General features: G+C 39.9%; 1 protein-coding gene across 1 annotated transcript in view; it reads right to left on the bottom strand.

Moving 5' to 3' along the window:
* Positions 1–2,214: 2,214 nt before the first annotated feature.
* The window catches only part of LOC140728970 (ufm1-specific protease 2-like), a 51,322-nt gene continuing 40,424 nt past the window's right edge, over positions 2,215–13,112 (bottom strand). Inside the window, exons 9-12 of the mRNA XM_073048147.1 lie at positions 11,987–12,108; positions 10,031–10,107; positions 5,753–5,877; positions 2,215–2,465 (exon numbers count right to left, since the gene is read on the bottom strand). Coding sequence (XP_072904248.1) covers positions 2,382–2,465; positions 5,753–5,877; positions 10,031–10,107; positions 11,987–12,108 — 408 coding nt within the window. The 3' untranslated portion in view covers positions 2,215–2,381. The remainder of the gene's footprint in view (positions 2,466–5,752; positions 5,878–10,030; positions 10,108–11,986; positions 12,109–13,112) is intronic.

Raw genomic sequence — 13,112 nt, forward strand, 5'->3', positions numbered from 1 at the left:
AATTAATCTAACCCTTCCCTCCTATATAACCCACAACACTCCATTCTTACATCTATATGTTTATCCAAGATCCTCTTAAATGTTCCTAGTGTATCAGTGCATTCTAGGCACTTACCATTCACTAAGTAAGGAATCTACCTCTGATATATACCCTAACTTTTCTTCCACTCACCTTAAAAGGATGTCATCTAGTATAGCCATTGCTGCCTGGGAATAAGGCACTCTACCTCTAATAATCTTATACACCTCTATCAAGTCATCTTTCATCCTCCGCTCCAGAGAAAATTCCTAAGCTCGCTCAACCCTCCTTCATAAGGTGAGTTCTCTAATCAGGCAGCATTCTGGTAAATCTCTTTTACACCGTCTCCCATTATCACCAGGATTTCTGTGGCTTTAACCATCCACATCCTTTCTATCTACTCTTTCAAACACTTCTATTTCTCCAGATTCTCATTCTTTCTTCCTGATGTTATTGTCATTCGGGATTGCCACATCTATTACTATTGCTTTTGCTGTTCCTTGTCCAGTTTTACTGTCTGGTTGGTTGGCCAGTACCTGCTTATCAGCCTGTATTTGGAAGTTCCACAGGATCTTAGCTCTGTCATTCACCACTACCTTCTCAGGTGTTTCCCATTTGGACTTGGGAGTGTCCAATCTATACTCAGTGCAGATATTCCTGTACACAATTCCAGCAACTTGGTTGTGCCGTTCAGTTATTGCTGTCTTTGCCTGCATCTTGCACTCTGCTATTATGTGCAGTGCAGAGAAATACAGCCAGAAAAAATAATAAACAGACCCCTTGGTCCATTAGTCCATGCCACATTATTATCTTGCCTTGTCCCATCGACCTGCAACTGGACCACAACCCTCCCCCCACCCCACCCACCCATGTACTTCACCAAACTTCTTTTAAATATTGAAATCAAAGCCAAATTCAACACTTCCACTGGCAGGTTGTTCCACACCCCTCACCACCCTGAGTGAATAAGCTATCCCTTATGTCCCCCTTAAATATTTTAACTTTTGCCCTTAACACATGACTTCTGCTTCTAGTCTTACCCAAACTCAGTGGAAAAAGCCTGTATTTGCCATATCTACACCCCTCATAATTTGAGGATTTGTATAAAAGACAATATCAGAGTGGAGTATACCTGTAGACTGGAGCTGATCAGACAATTAATTAAAACTTAAAATTCCCAGGCATGGTATAATTCAAGTCAGAATAATGCATCACAATATAAATATTTAAACTAGAGATGTTATTTAATCAAAACAGGCCGAAATTTGAGATAGTCTGCCATTGAAATTAGTTATACTGAGATATGCAAGTGTTCAATGAAATGTTGCCTGTCAAATAAGGAATTTTGTTACTACAAACAACTTGCATTTTTTATAGCAGCTCTGATAACATTACATGTTTTAAAGCATTCCTACCCAATGATCTGTTACCTTAGGGAATCACATCATCAAATTCAGGGACAACAATATCTCATAAATAGCAATGAGTTAAATGTTCCCATTATCTGTTAGCAACTGTAACAAAATACATTTGGCCTACAACACTGATTAACTTTTAAGCATATACTCAAAAATAGGATCTATAGGATCTTCTATATCATCATGAAATAGCAGACTTGAGTCAGACAACAGACATTTTGTTTTAAAAATACCTTCCTTGGAAGTAGGTAGCTCTGGCAGTAAATGTTCCTTCAAAAATGCAATATTTTCAAGGATACTGCTGGACACCTTTTAAGTCTCACACAGCATGAAAGAAAGAACACAGATTTTTTCTGTGAAAGAATGGAGCACATGAATAAAAAGTATAACTGTGCTACTTTATTGTATCCCTTCCACTCACACTAAAACTGTTTTAGGAATCAAAAATTGTTCAGTCACATCAACTTCAGCCTTACCAATAAACTAAGTAACATTTTTTATTAAGTATCTATATTTTTATTAACACTTAAGTGCGATGCATGGTAATTAAATTTGGTCTACTGAACCAAGTTATGCCCTGCTTATTTTGATGACATTTCATAAAATTTAGTATTTCCTCTGCTTCCACAGTTACAATAATCAGAGAGAACAGCAAGAACCCTTATTTAATCATTAAAAGTATAATGAAAGTGAACCTTTCGATAAGTATGTGATCTTAAGTGTCTTAAATTTCTAACATATTGCATATGTTGTACAAGCAATAACACTGAAAACATATTTAGCTGCATTTTTTATTGCAGTATTTGTAAAACACGTGTATGCAACCCTTGTGTTCTCAGTTGGTCTCAAGTACACACAGGCTGGTGGTTAAGTTCTGCAATTTGAAATTTATGTTCTTTTCCAGCCAAAGTTCCACAACCATAAACACTGAAGCGGCTCTGGCTCTAAACACCCACTGGTCTCTGTGGCAGGCAGAGGTTGTAAGTTTCGCTTGCCACCCAGAAGTCTTCAGATTTCCAATCAACTCCCTGAAATAAAGTAAAAGGTTACTTAAGTGTGAGATTCTACAGCAAGATCATCCAATCTATAAATGAGTTTATTTTTGGATTAACTTATTATCAGAATATGCTTCTTCTGTTAAAATTTTCCATTGGCAGCTTCATCTCCTAGCCCTTGTGTTGGTGGGCAATCTCCATCTTCAGTAACTCAGGCTCCACCAAAATCTTTTAGCACAGCCAGAGCCCATCTCCAGAAGAGACAGAATAAATACAAAAAAAATCTAATTCATGGTTCCTTTCATGCACCAATCCCATGTCTCTTGACTCCCCGGGGTTTCTAAATTCTATCATTTCACTTGCACTTTTTCCCCAAGCTAATAATTTTGTCTTCTCTATAGTGGAGAAACCAAGTACAGAATGGGTAATTAGAGTTCCTGAGTTCAATGAGATCCTCCAGAGGTGCTTTTTTATTCTCCTTCAGATTCCAGCATCTACAATCTTTTCTGTTTGCATTTTAAAATCCATTCCTTTTGTAATAAAATCTAACAAGGAATTTGCCTTCCTATTGAATTCAAACTCAAAAATCTGCAGTAACTTTTCTGGGCAACATTTAGCATCCTTTTGTTAAATATGGCTGACTGGCATATTTTCAAGTTCAAGTTTAATTATCATTCAACCATACATGAATATCCATGAATACAGTCAAACAGAACAGCATTAATCTGATGCCAAGGTACAAAACACAGTATCAACAGTCATACACAGCATAAAGCATATATAACACATATAAGATAGCAAACACACACAGTATATGGTAGTAAAATAGTCACACACAAAAAAATACAGTCCAAGTCCCTGAATCCATGAATGTTGCAGCAGTCTGCAGATGAACAAAATATAGCTTGTCTTCTGCTGAGCAAACACTGGGAGCCAGCACTGACTGCAGCATGGACGTCATGCCTCATGGTCTCCGGCACTCTGGTGGAGTGCCTGACTCCGATGCCTCCCCCAGGTGGCTGCAAACAAGTGACACTGTAGCTTAAGGCCTAGCCCGTTACGACCAAGGTCACACAGCTCCCTGCCATCCGCCTCCACCGTTTGCCAATAAACAAATGAATTGTACTTGTGGCATTCCATTCCTCCAATGTCCAAAAGGCAAGAAATGCGACTAAGATGATCACTCACTGTTAGACTGCACACCACCTTCTTCAACTAATGACGTCTCTGTCACAGGCAGCAACACGATCCGCACAAGTCCAGCTACTTCAGTTACTCCACCAGCGAGCAACTCGCTGATGGTTTAGACCTGCAATACTTTATGTTCTTAATGTCCAGCAGGGTCTTGTAATTGTAATCAAATAGGTTTAAAAAAAGACAGTAACACCTTTGGTTGACCCCTGTAGAAGCTGCTGCTTCCAATGGCACTGCCGTCTTACTGGAAGTCCTTTTCCTCTGCAATATTTTACACATTCTTACAACCAAACATTGGGCCAGGGAAGAAAAGCACTTATTCAAAGTGCTCTAAAACAACGGTTACCCATGGAATTTCATCAGGATAAGGAGACAAGTCACACAGACCTGTGCAGACTGCAAAAAGAACTATGTTGGCCAGACAGGACATAAACTCTCAACTTGTTTATGGGAACACAAACTGGTGGTGCAGAGACATGACCATTGTCAGCACATGAAGATCAAGGACACCACTTTGGGACACCACAGAGATCCTGGCGCAGGCAAACATGAAGCAGGCAAAGGAGGTTTTTTTTTTTTTACAAGTATGGTTCTCTCTTATAATTTTGTAAACAAACATATCAAAATAGATGCCATCTATGAACCCCTAAGAGCCAAAGAAATGTGAGCCAATAGATTTCAAGGGTCAATTGTAGGGGTAGCCAATCAGTACCGAAGCAAGCGAACGGAGCCTACGTAAATGCAAGCTCTCCCAGAGAAAAACACCACAAATGCGCACTGAGGTTGTCACCTCAGCTGGTGATAAAACACTGCAAGCTAATTGCCAAAGTTGGCGAACACTAACATCAAACACTTCTACCTGAGCTACCAATATTCACTACCATCATAAACAAAGTTGGTGTCTCAGCTCTTGAACCACTCAGACATGGATGAATTGCATCAGTGGTTTAACATCAACCAAAGGACATGTCGTCTTTTCAAACCCTTAAAACAAAATGTATAAGAATGGTTCGGACATTCCCTTACTTGACAATTCAACTAGCAATACAAATCAGTTGGCCAATTGTGCCATTTAATGAAGGCTCTTTGATTGAAGGGAAGCTTCATAATTTCTAATGCTTTGCTTTTAAAACTTTCAAGCAGTTAGTTTTGTGTGTTAACAATGTCTCAAGGGATTTCTCACACTCAAAAATGCTAATCTAGTTTTTTGCTCCATAGAAGCTGCCTGATCTGTTAAACACTTCAAGTTGTTATTGCTTCAATAAAGTCACCAGAGAAAGTACTTGTAGATATGAAGGAGCTTCTTTATTTGACAAAAAGAAATACAGCAGGCATCATATGGAGACACTTTCGGTTGAAAGGTCTAGCTGGACCAACGTTGGGCTCAATATTTTACGTGCTAAACATCAAAGGACAACTCCATATTTACAATCTATCTACGTTTGTACAATGCTTTCTTTGAAACTACACACAAACTTCATAGCTCCCGATTCGTACCCACACCACAGACATCCAAATGCATTTTAATCCGCATTGTCTGGTCTGGGATTCATGGCTTTTAGGAACTGATTGTTCAGAGCTGCACTTCAAATGAAATCTACAATTTATACTCAGATCTGAAGACTTGCGCCAAAGTAATTTGCTAAATGTAAATGTACTAAACCGCCCCCTCCCCCAAAAAAATCACTCTATTAAAGTGAAGCAAAGCCATCTTGTTTTAAAGGAAAATGATACTTGAGAAAACATAAAATCCACTATTTTCTATGATAATGTGAAACAGAATTCCTCAATTTAATGAGTATTACAGCAAGGATAACATCTCTAATATTTCTTTGCCACAAAATCTCCTTGTTATTTGCAAGAATATCTGAATTGAGGTACACAGGAACAGAAAAAAGTGATTAATTCAGTAAAGGCAGGATAGCATGAAATAAAAATTTACCTGATAAATCCATTGAAAGCAATGCTTTATCCCTAGATGAAGCCACATTTAAAACATTACAAATACAAATTGAAAAAACTTGCAAACATAAATTATTTCATTTTTACCATTATCACCATTTATATGATTGTAAATTTTACCCAATTGGAAATATAATTTGCACAGCTGTTTTCCCTTCACATACCTTTTCAACAGCATTGGGCCAATCATCCTCTCCAGTATAGTGTGTATCCAAGACAAGGAACTTTGCTACACCAGTCTTTTCATTCCATGCAATTCCCAGAATAATGTGTGCTAAGGTCTCACTAGCTGATTTGTAAAGCAAAAGCATTAAAAGTGGCAGGATACAAGTTAGGGAATTCATATGTTAGAAAAACCAGGATTACACAATTTAATACATTTCAAAATAAACAACTGCTTTAAAAAGATAATCATAAAAGTGATTAATATAACTCTTTCCCAAAATTGACTGTTTTACATCCCAAAACCATATGAAAAATCATTCCAAACTGCTTACACTGTATTCTCACTAACCTAAATTGGTTCCTATTTCAGAATAGCTTTGATTTCAAAATTCCGTTACCTTTAAATCTCTCCTTGACTTACTTCTCCCCAAAGAAAATGCTTCCAATTCCACAACCCTCTCCAATCACAATGCTGGAAAACAAATTAAACTACAGGTGGTAGAATCTGAAATAAGAAAATAAATGCTGAAAGAGCTTAGCCAGCCAAGCAGAAATGTTGCCAAACAAAAAGGAAAAAAATGGATTGATGCAGAGTCTCAGCTCGAAATGACAGTGATCTGTTCTGTCACCACAGACACTCTGATGCTCCTGGACCAGCTGAGCTCCTCCAGCAGATTATTTGTTGCCTCAGATTCTATCATCTGCAGTCTCCAAGTAGAAAAAGTGACCGATTCCTCTTTCCAGACTCACACAAAATGCTGGAGGAACTCAGCAGCCCAGGCAGAATCTAGGAAAAGAGTAGAGTCAACATTTCAGGCTGAAACCCTTTGGCAGGACTGGAGAAAAAAAAAAGCTCAGCAGTAAATTTAAAAGGTGGGGGGGGGGGGAAGGGGAGAGGAGAGAAACACTCCTTCTCATGTCTTCAACCCTCCTCCTCTTGCTGGACAACCCGCCCTGGTCTTCTGCCTGCTCTGGACCTTTTCATTGCCAACTGCTGATGGGACTTTTCTCTCCTATCCTATTCCAACCTCAATCCTTCTGAACACTCGGTTCTCCACTCCCTCCACACCAATCCTAATGTCACCATTGTTACGTACCCCATAACTGGGTGTCAGACCAGCAGAGAAAGAAGACTCCGTTGGAGTCTGGTGATACCAAAACTAAAGGTGTTTATTAGCAAACTACACAATGCAATATCAAAAATGCAAATATACATATAAAACAAGTTAGCAATAATAAACAAGTTCTATCAATGTCTAGGGGTAAATGAATTGTCATAGAAAAGTATAAAGTTCAGTTCATACATGCTGAGGTAGTTTATGGTTGTTGTGTTGAAATCGTTGGAGAGAGAGAGAGAGAGAGAGAGAGAGAGAGAGAGAGAGAGAGAGAGAGAGAGAGAGAGAGAGAGAGAGAGAGAGAGAGAGAGAGAGAGAGAGAGAGAGAGAGAGAGAGAGAGAGGAGAGAGAGAGAGAGAGCGAGAGATTAGGCAGCTGCGGCAAGCAAACCTTCTGTGGCTTTCTTTAGCCCGTCGTATCGTTGTGGCCATTCAGTTATGACCCCTCCATCCTTCAGCTAGACCGTTCTTCTGTGGTGGACTCATCACTCTGGCATGAGTGGACACACACACAAGTCCCCACCGGCCTCGCCTTACCACTGAGTTTTACTGACCGATCTCCTGGTTCGGTCCCCAAAACCCCCACCTTTCTGTGGGTTCACAACACTCAGTCAGTGTCCACTGGTGTGTCTGAAGGGTGTCTCCCCAGACCTGTCTTTTATCCCCACTCACGGGGTCTCAGCTATCCATCAACTCTGAATGACTGTGTCCATCACATCAGGCCACTACTGCTGACTCCTGAGGAATGTTAACGAGCAAAGTAAAGTCCTTGTAGTGCAAGGTAAATAATCCAGGAAGAGTCAAAATACCGTAAATCAACAGTCTCTTATCTGTGGCAGATGTTCTTGCCTGTGTTTCATCTCTCTCTCTCACGAGCAGCATAGCAACAGTAATGGTTCGTGGTTCTCGGGGGGGGGGGGTGACTGGTTAACTCTGCACCCCATTGTCCATCAGATCTGTTCATCACTCATAACACCATCAAACCCACAGATAAGGTAGATGCTGTAGTAGTCTGGTGTGCTGACCTCTACATTGCCGAGGCCCAGCGCCAACTCTCAGACACCTCCTCTTATTCACCCTTTGAACTGGACCCGACTAAGGAACACCAGGCCATTATCTCCCACACCATCATCAACCTTATTGACTTTGGGGACCTCCCAACCACCGCCACCAACCTCATAGTTCACGCACCCCACACCTCACATTTCTACCTCCTACCCAAGATCCACAAACCCGCTTGTCCAGGTAGACCCATTGTTTCAACTTGTTCCTGCCCCACTGAGCTCATACCTGCATACCTGGACTATGTTTTATCCCTAATTCAGTCCCCTCCTACCTACATCTGTGACACTTCACACAATCTGGATCTTTTCAATAATTTCAGGTTCCCTGGCCCCCACCATCTTATTTTTACTATGGATGTCCAGTTCCTCTACACCTCTATCCCTCACCAGGAAGGCCTCAAAGCTCTCCATTTTTTCTGGACACCAGACCTAACCAGTTCCCCTCCACCACCACTCTCCTCTGCCCTTGACCTTACTCTAAATAATTTCTCCTTTGGCCCTCCCACTTCCTTCAGCTGTCTTCTTTGGAGACAGCTTATCCACTAATATCTATTATAAATGCATGGCCTCTCAAAACTACCTGGACTATACCTCTTCCCACCTTGTAAAAAATGCCACCCCCTTCTCTCAATTCCTCTGCCTCCGTCGCATCTGCTCTCAGGATGAGGCTTTTCTTTCTAGAATGAAGGAGATATGCTCTTTTTTCAAAGAAAGAGGCCACCCTTCCTCCACCAAAGCTGCCCTCAACCGCATCTCTTCCATTTCATGCATGTCTGCTCTTACCCCATCCTCCCTCTGCTCTACTAAGGATAGGGTTCATCTTGTCCTCACCTACCACCCCACCAGCCTCTGTGCCCAGCATATAATTCTCCAAAACTTCCGCCACCTCCAACAGGATCCCACCACCAAGCACACCTTTACCCTCCCCCCCCACTTTCTGCAGGGATCGTTCCCTACACAACTCCCTTGACCATTCGTCTCTCCCCGCTGATGTCCCTCGTGGCACTTATCTTTGCAAGTGGAACAAATGCTACACCTCCTCTCCAACAACCATTCAGGGTTCTAAGCAGGCCTTCCAGGTGAAGCAACACTTCACCTGGAGTCCGTTGGTGTCAGATACCATGTCTAATGCTCCCGGCGTAGCCTCCTGTATATCAGTGAGGCCCGACGTAGATTGGGAGATCGCTTCGCTGAGCACCTACGCTCTGTCCACTAGAAAAAGCAGGAGCTCCCAGTGGCCATAATTTTAATTCCACTTCCTATTCCCATTCTGATGTGTTTATCCATGGCCTCCTCCACTGTCGTGATGAGGCCACACTTAGGTTGGAAGAACAACACCTTCTATTCCGTTTGGGTAGTCTCCAACCTGATGACATGAACATTGATTTCTCAAACTTTGGCACTGGCCCCCCAGCTTCACCATTTCCCATCCCCTTTTCCCTCTCTCACCTTATCTCCTTGCCTGCCCACTGCCTCACTCTGGTGCTCCTCCCCCCTTTTCTCCCCCTTCAGGTTTCACCGATCAGCTTGCGTTTCACTCTCCCCTCCCCCCACCTTTTAAATCTACTATTCAGCATTATTCTCCTCCAGTCCTGCTGAAGGGTTTCAGCCCGGAACTTTGACTGTATTCTTTTCCTAGATGATGTCTCGCTTGCTGAGTTCCTCCAGCATTTTGTGTGTGTTGCTTGCATTTCCAGCATCTGCAGATTTTCCCTTGTTTGTGATTGGATCTCTTTCCATAGATGCCATTTGATTGGCAAAGGTCTTGCAGCACTTTGTTATTATCTGAAGTCTTTATGATCTTGCAATTAGGCATTTTCAGTCATTTACTAATCCATTACTAATACTTGCTTCAAGAGTCAAAACACCAAAGTTAATCAATTTTTAATTTTTAATTTCTTATGTCTAATTTTCTACCGAGAAATGTTAAAATGATTAATTGGATTTTTCTTTTGAGATCACTAAAAACTCTGCAAATATGCAATGTGCAGATGAGCCACAATATTTAATTATATACTAGATAAGTCTTAAATTATACAACTACCAAAATTAAAAGTTCATGCTAGAAGGCAATTGTAAGAATGAAATGATAAACTTACCAGCCATAACTGGAGATCCTTGCACATCGAAATGCTCAGAAAGTTCTCTGGCGTTCAAAGCAAACTCAGAACCTTGTCTGTAAGAGATTTATTTCAATTTTGGCATTAAATCAATAACAAAAGTCATTCATATCTGCTTTAGACTCTATCATACAAGAAATCCCAACACAAAAGAGTGTAGATAAATATGTGGGGGAAATTAAATTTTCTTGACTAGTTTCTGTATATTTCAACTAAAAGTTATTTTTTTGTTTAAATAAAGTGTTAGGTTCATTCAGCACTAAGTGAAGTATACAAGTAGCCAGACTAAACTATCTAAACTTAGATGAGTAATTGGGGGCAACATTTTCCTCTCATACCAACATTCACTGTGTGGCTACCAGTTGAATAAATGCATAATTATTGAAAAGCACAGATTAGAACCTTATATGGACCAACATACAAATAGAGGAGATACAAAACCAGTCCTAGACTGGATAAAAACACATGATTCCAATAACTCAGTGTCACTGTATAAAGTGCAAACACGGAGAAAGAAAGAGCAATTGTGTTTGGATTCCAGGCCCCTGCTGTAAATAGGCTCACTTGAGATTAACAATTGTAAAAGAGGAAGAAACTGGTTGAAAAAAAGATGACCTTCCATTCTCCATCCAGTGATCCAATCAAAATAAAATATATTGCATGACACCTGGTGAGTACAGAAATTAAGAGTCAAAAGAGATTGCCACAAAAAAACCCTAAAATGTCAGAAGAATTCAATGGATCAAGCAGCACATGTAGAATGGTCAGTGTTATGGGTTGGGACCCTTCAAAGAAATGCAAGTACAGCTGTTAGTTGATATTGAGGTGAGTGGTCTGGCCACATTCACATATTTTGTTAATTGATGGCGATGCAAAGGAGTCACTGCAATCAGGGACATACATTGGAGCATTATTATCTGCTTGGAGGGGAAAAAAACAAGTGAGTGTTGAGTTCACAATGATTTACACTTATATTTGGTAACATTAATGCAATAACTGAACAAGAATGAACCCAAAAAGTAAAATAATTAATCCAGATTTGTAATATTGACAAGAAGACCTAAAGTTTTGAGAACCGAATGAAGGCAACTTTTGTAAAATATCCCAGACATGATTGGATGAGGATTTCTAGGGATAAAGGGAAAAAGATATAACAAAAATTGAAGTTGTCAATAACAGCAAGTTGAGGACAGAGTAACTATTGGCAAGTTGGAATTTATGAAGAGTTTTGCCTGTGAAGATAGTCTTGTATTGAGTCAACAGTAGGACTAGACCAGCCACAAAAAAAAAAATTGGATACAAAACCAGTTTGGAAGCAGAATAAGCTAGTTCAGAGGCTAACAACTCAACGGGTACAAGAAGCTGCAAAGGACCAGAGGTAAATTGATTGGATAAAACTTTGCCGCTGGGAGGTCAATGTGAGCTTACCATTCTGGGTTCAAGAAAAAACAAATCATAATATTTACTTGCGGAACATTAACGGATTTTGGTGTTTCTACAAAGCACTAAAATTTAGTGAACGGATGCTAAAGTCATGTTTCAGTTTCACTAGTGCTTGATGATTTAAGCATGTCTGGTACTAAAATTCGGTAAGAGTATATAGGCATCTGAAATAGTACAGTTCAAGAAAATAAAAATGTCACAACAGTAAAAATTATATTACAAAGAAAGACTATATAACCTTTGCATACATTTCCTAAGGGTTTCAAAATTTAGTCAAACTAAATGAAGTGTTTAAATTCTAGCAGAATCAAACAGTGCTGATGCAGTAACTTCACTCTTTAGTTCTGAAACAATGTGGTTATTAGATATTAAGTGATATTCATAAGTTAAAGAAAGTTATTACAGAAAGTTAAAGCAGAGTAGTTGAGCAGGTAAGACGACGTGTGTAATTTGATACATTTGGAAAAGATTTTACTTCGTTAATTTTCTTACTGGATGTTCAAGATCTTCGATGTGATATTCATTGTATTTAAAACTGCTTGTATCTCAAAAGATCCAATCCATTCTGATGATCCCACAAAATCAGGAGGTTTCTCTCCAGCCTCTACCAATCTCTGAAAATGTAAATATAGACAATTTATAGCAATACAATACTTGAAAGAAACATTTATTAAAAAGGCATTTACTTATTGTTTCAACCTCAACAGAAAAACATTTACAGCCTTATCACTGATGTCTCATTACACCAATCACAAGACCTGTTCGATTCTGACATTGCAATAAAAGATTTGACAAGCATGGAAATTCAGTGCAAAGGAGAACAGAGGTGCTTCTTAGAAGATAATTATTTGCCAATTAAACTAGCAAAACAGCCCGAGGATAGGTATGTATTGACCCAAGAAGGTTTCTGATTTTAATTCATCTCAAGAAGCACATCAGGAATGTTACATTGAATCCTGATTCTGTGCCTTGTAGGAAAGACAGGCTACTCCTGCCCTGCACAAACACAAGTACACTAATTATCATTAAATGGAAGATATCAAGATCCAGATTTTGGATCAGAAGCAAGAGCTAGCACCTTTACAATGTATCAGCCAGATTGAGTGTTAGTAGTTCGCAATATGCTAACACCCTACAACCAGGCCTCCCAAAAATACATCATTAATTGATGATAAATAATAAATTAGTATTCATTTCTGAATCCTGGAAGCAATAGCTCCTCATGGAACAACAGCCAATATCAAGTTGTAGTTGAATCAGCTTTACGGAGAAGAGTTAGGAAGGAAATGGGGAGCTACATTCATAAGGGATTCAATAGTTAGGGTATCTGTGGCTACAAAAAGTTAATCCAAGTTTGCATAAAGCCTCCAGGGGCTTCCAAGTGGTGCAGTGGGGCGTAGGTGAAGGCAAAAATCAATGGCTGGTACAAATCAACACATGACTGCAGTGATGGTGCAGGAAACTTCAGATTATTTGGAAAGATGGCATCTGCACCAGATGGATTGGTTGCATTCCAACAGATGGTAAAACCTGCAGGTATAATTCTTGCACAGAGGTTTGTGAATGCCATTGGAGAGTTTACTTGGCCGGAAAGTGGCCAAATGACAAGAAGCTACCC

Source organism: Hemitrygon akajei, chromosome 6, assembly GCF_048418815.1.
Source record: "Hemitrygon akajei chromosome 6, sHemAka1.3, whole genome shotgun sequence".
Taxonomy (NCBI): Eukaryota; Metazoa; Chordata; class Chondrichthyes; order Myliobatiformes; family Dasyatidae; genus Hemitrygon; species Hemitrygon akajei.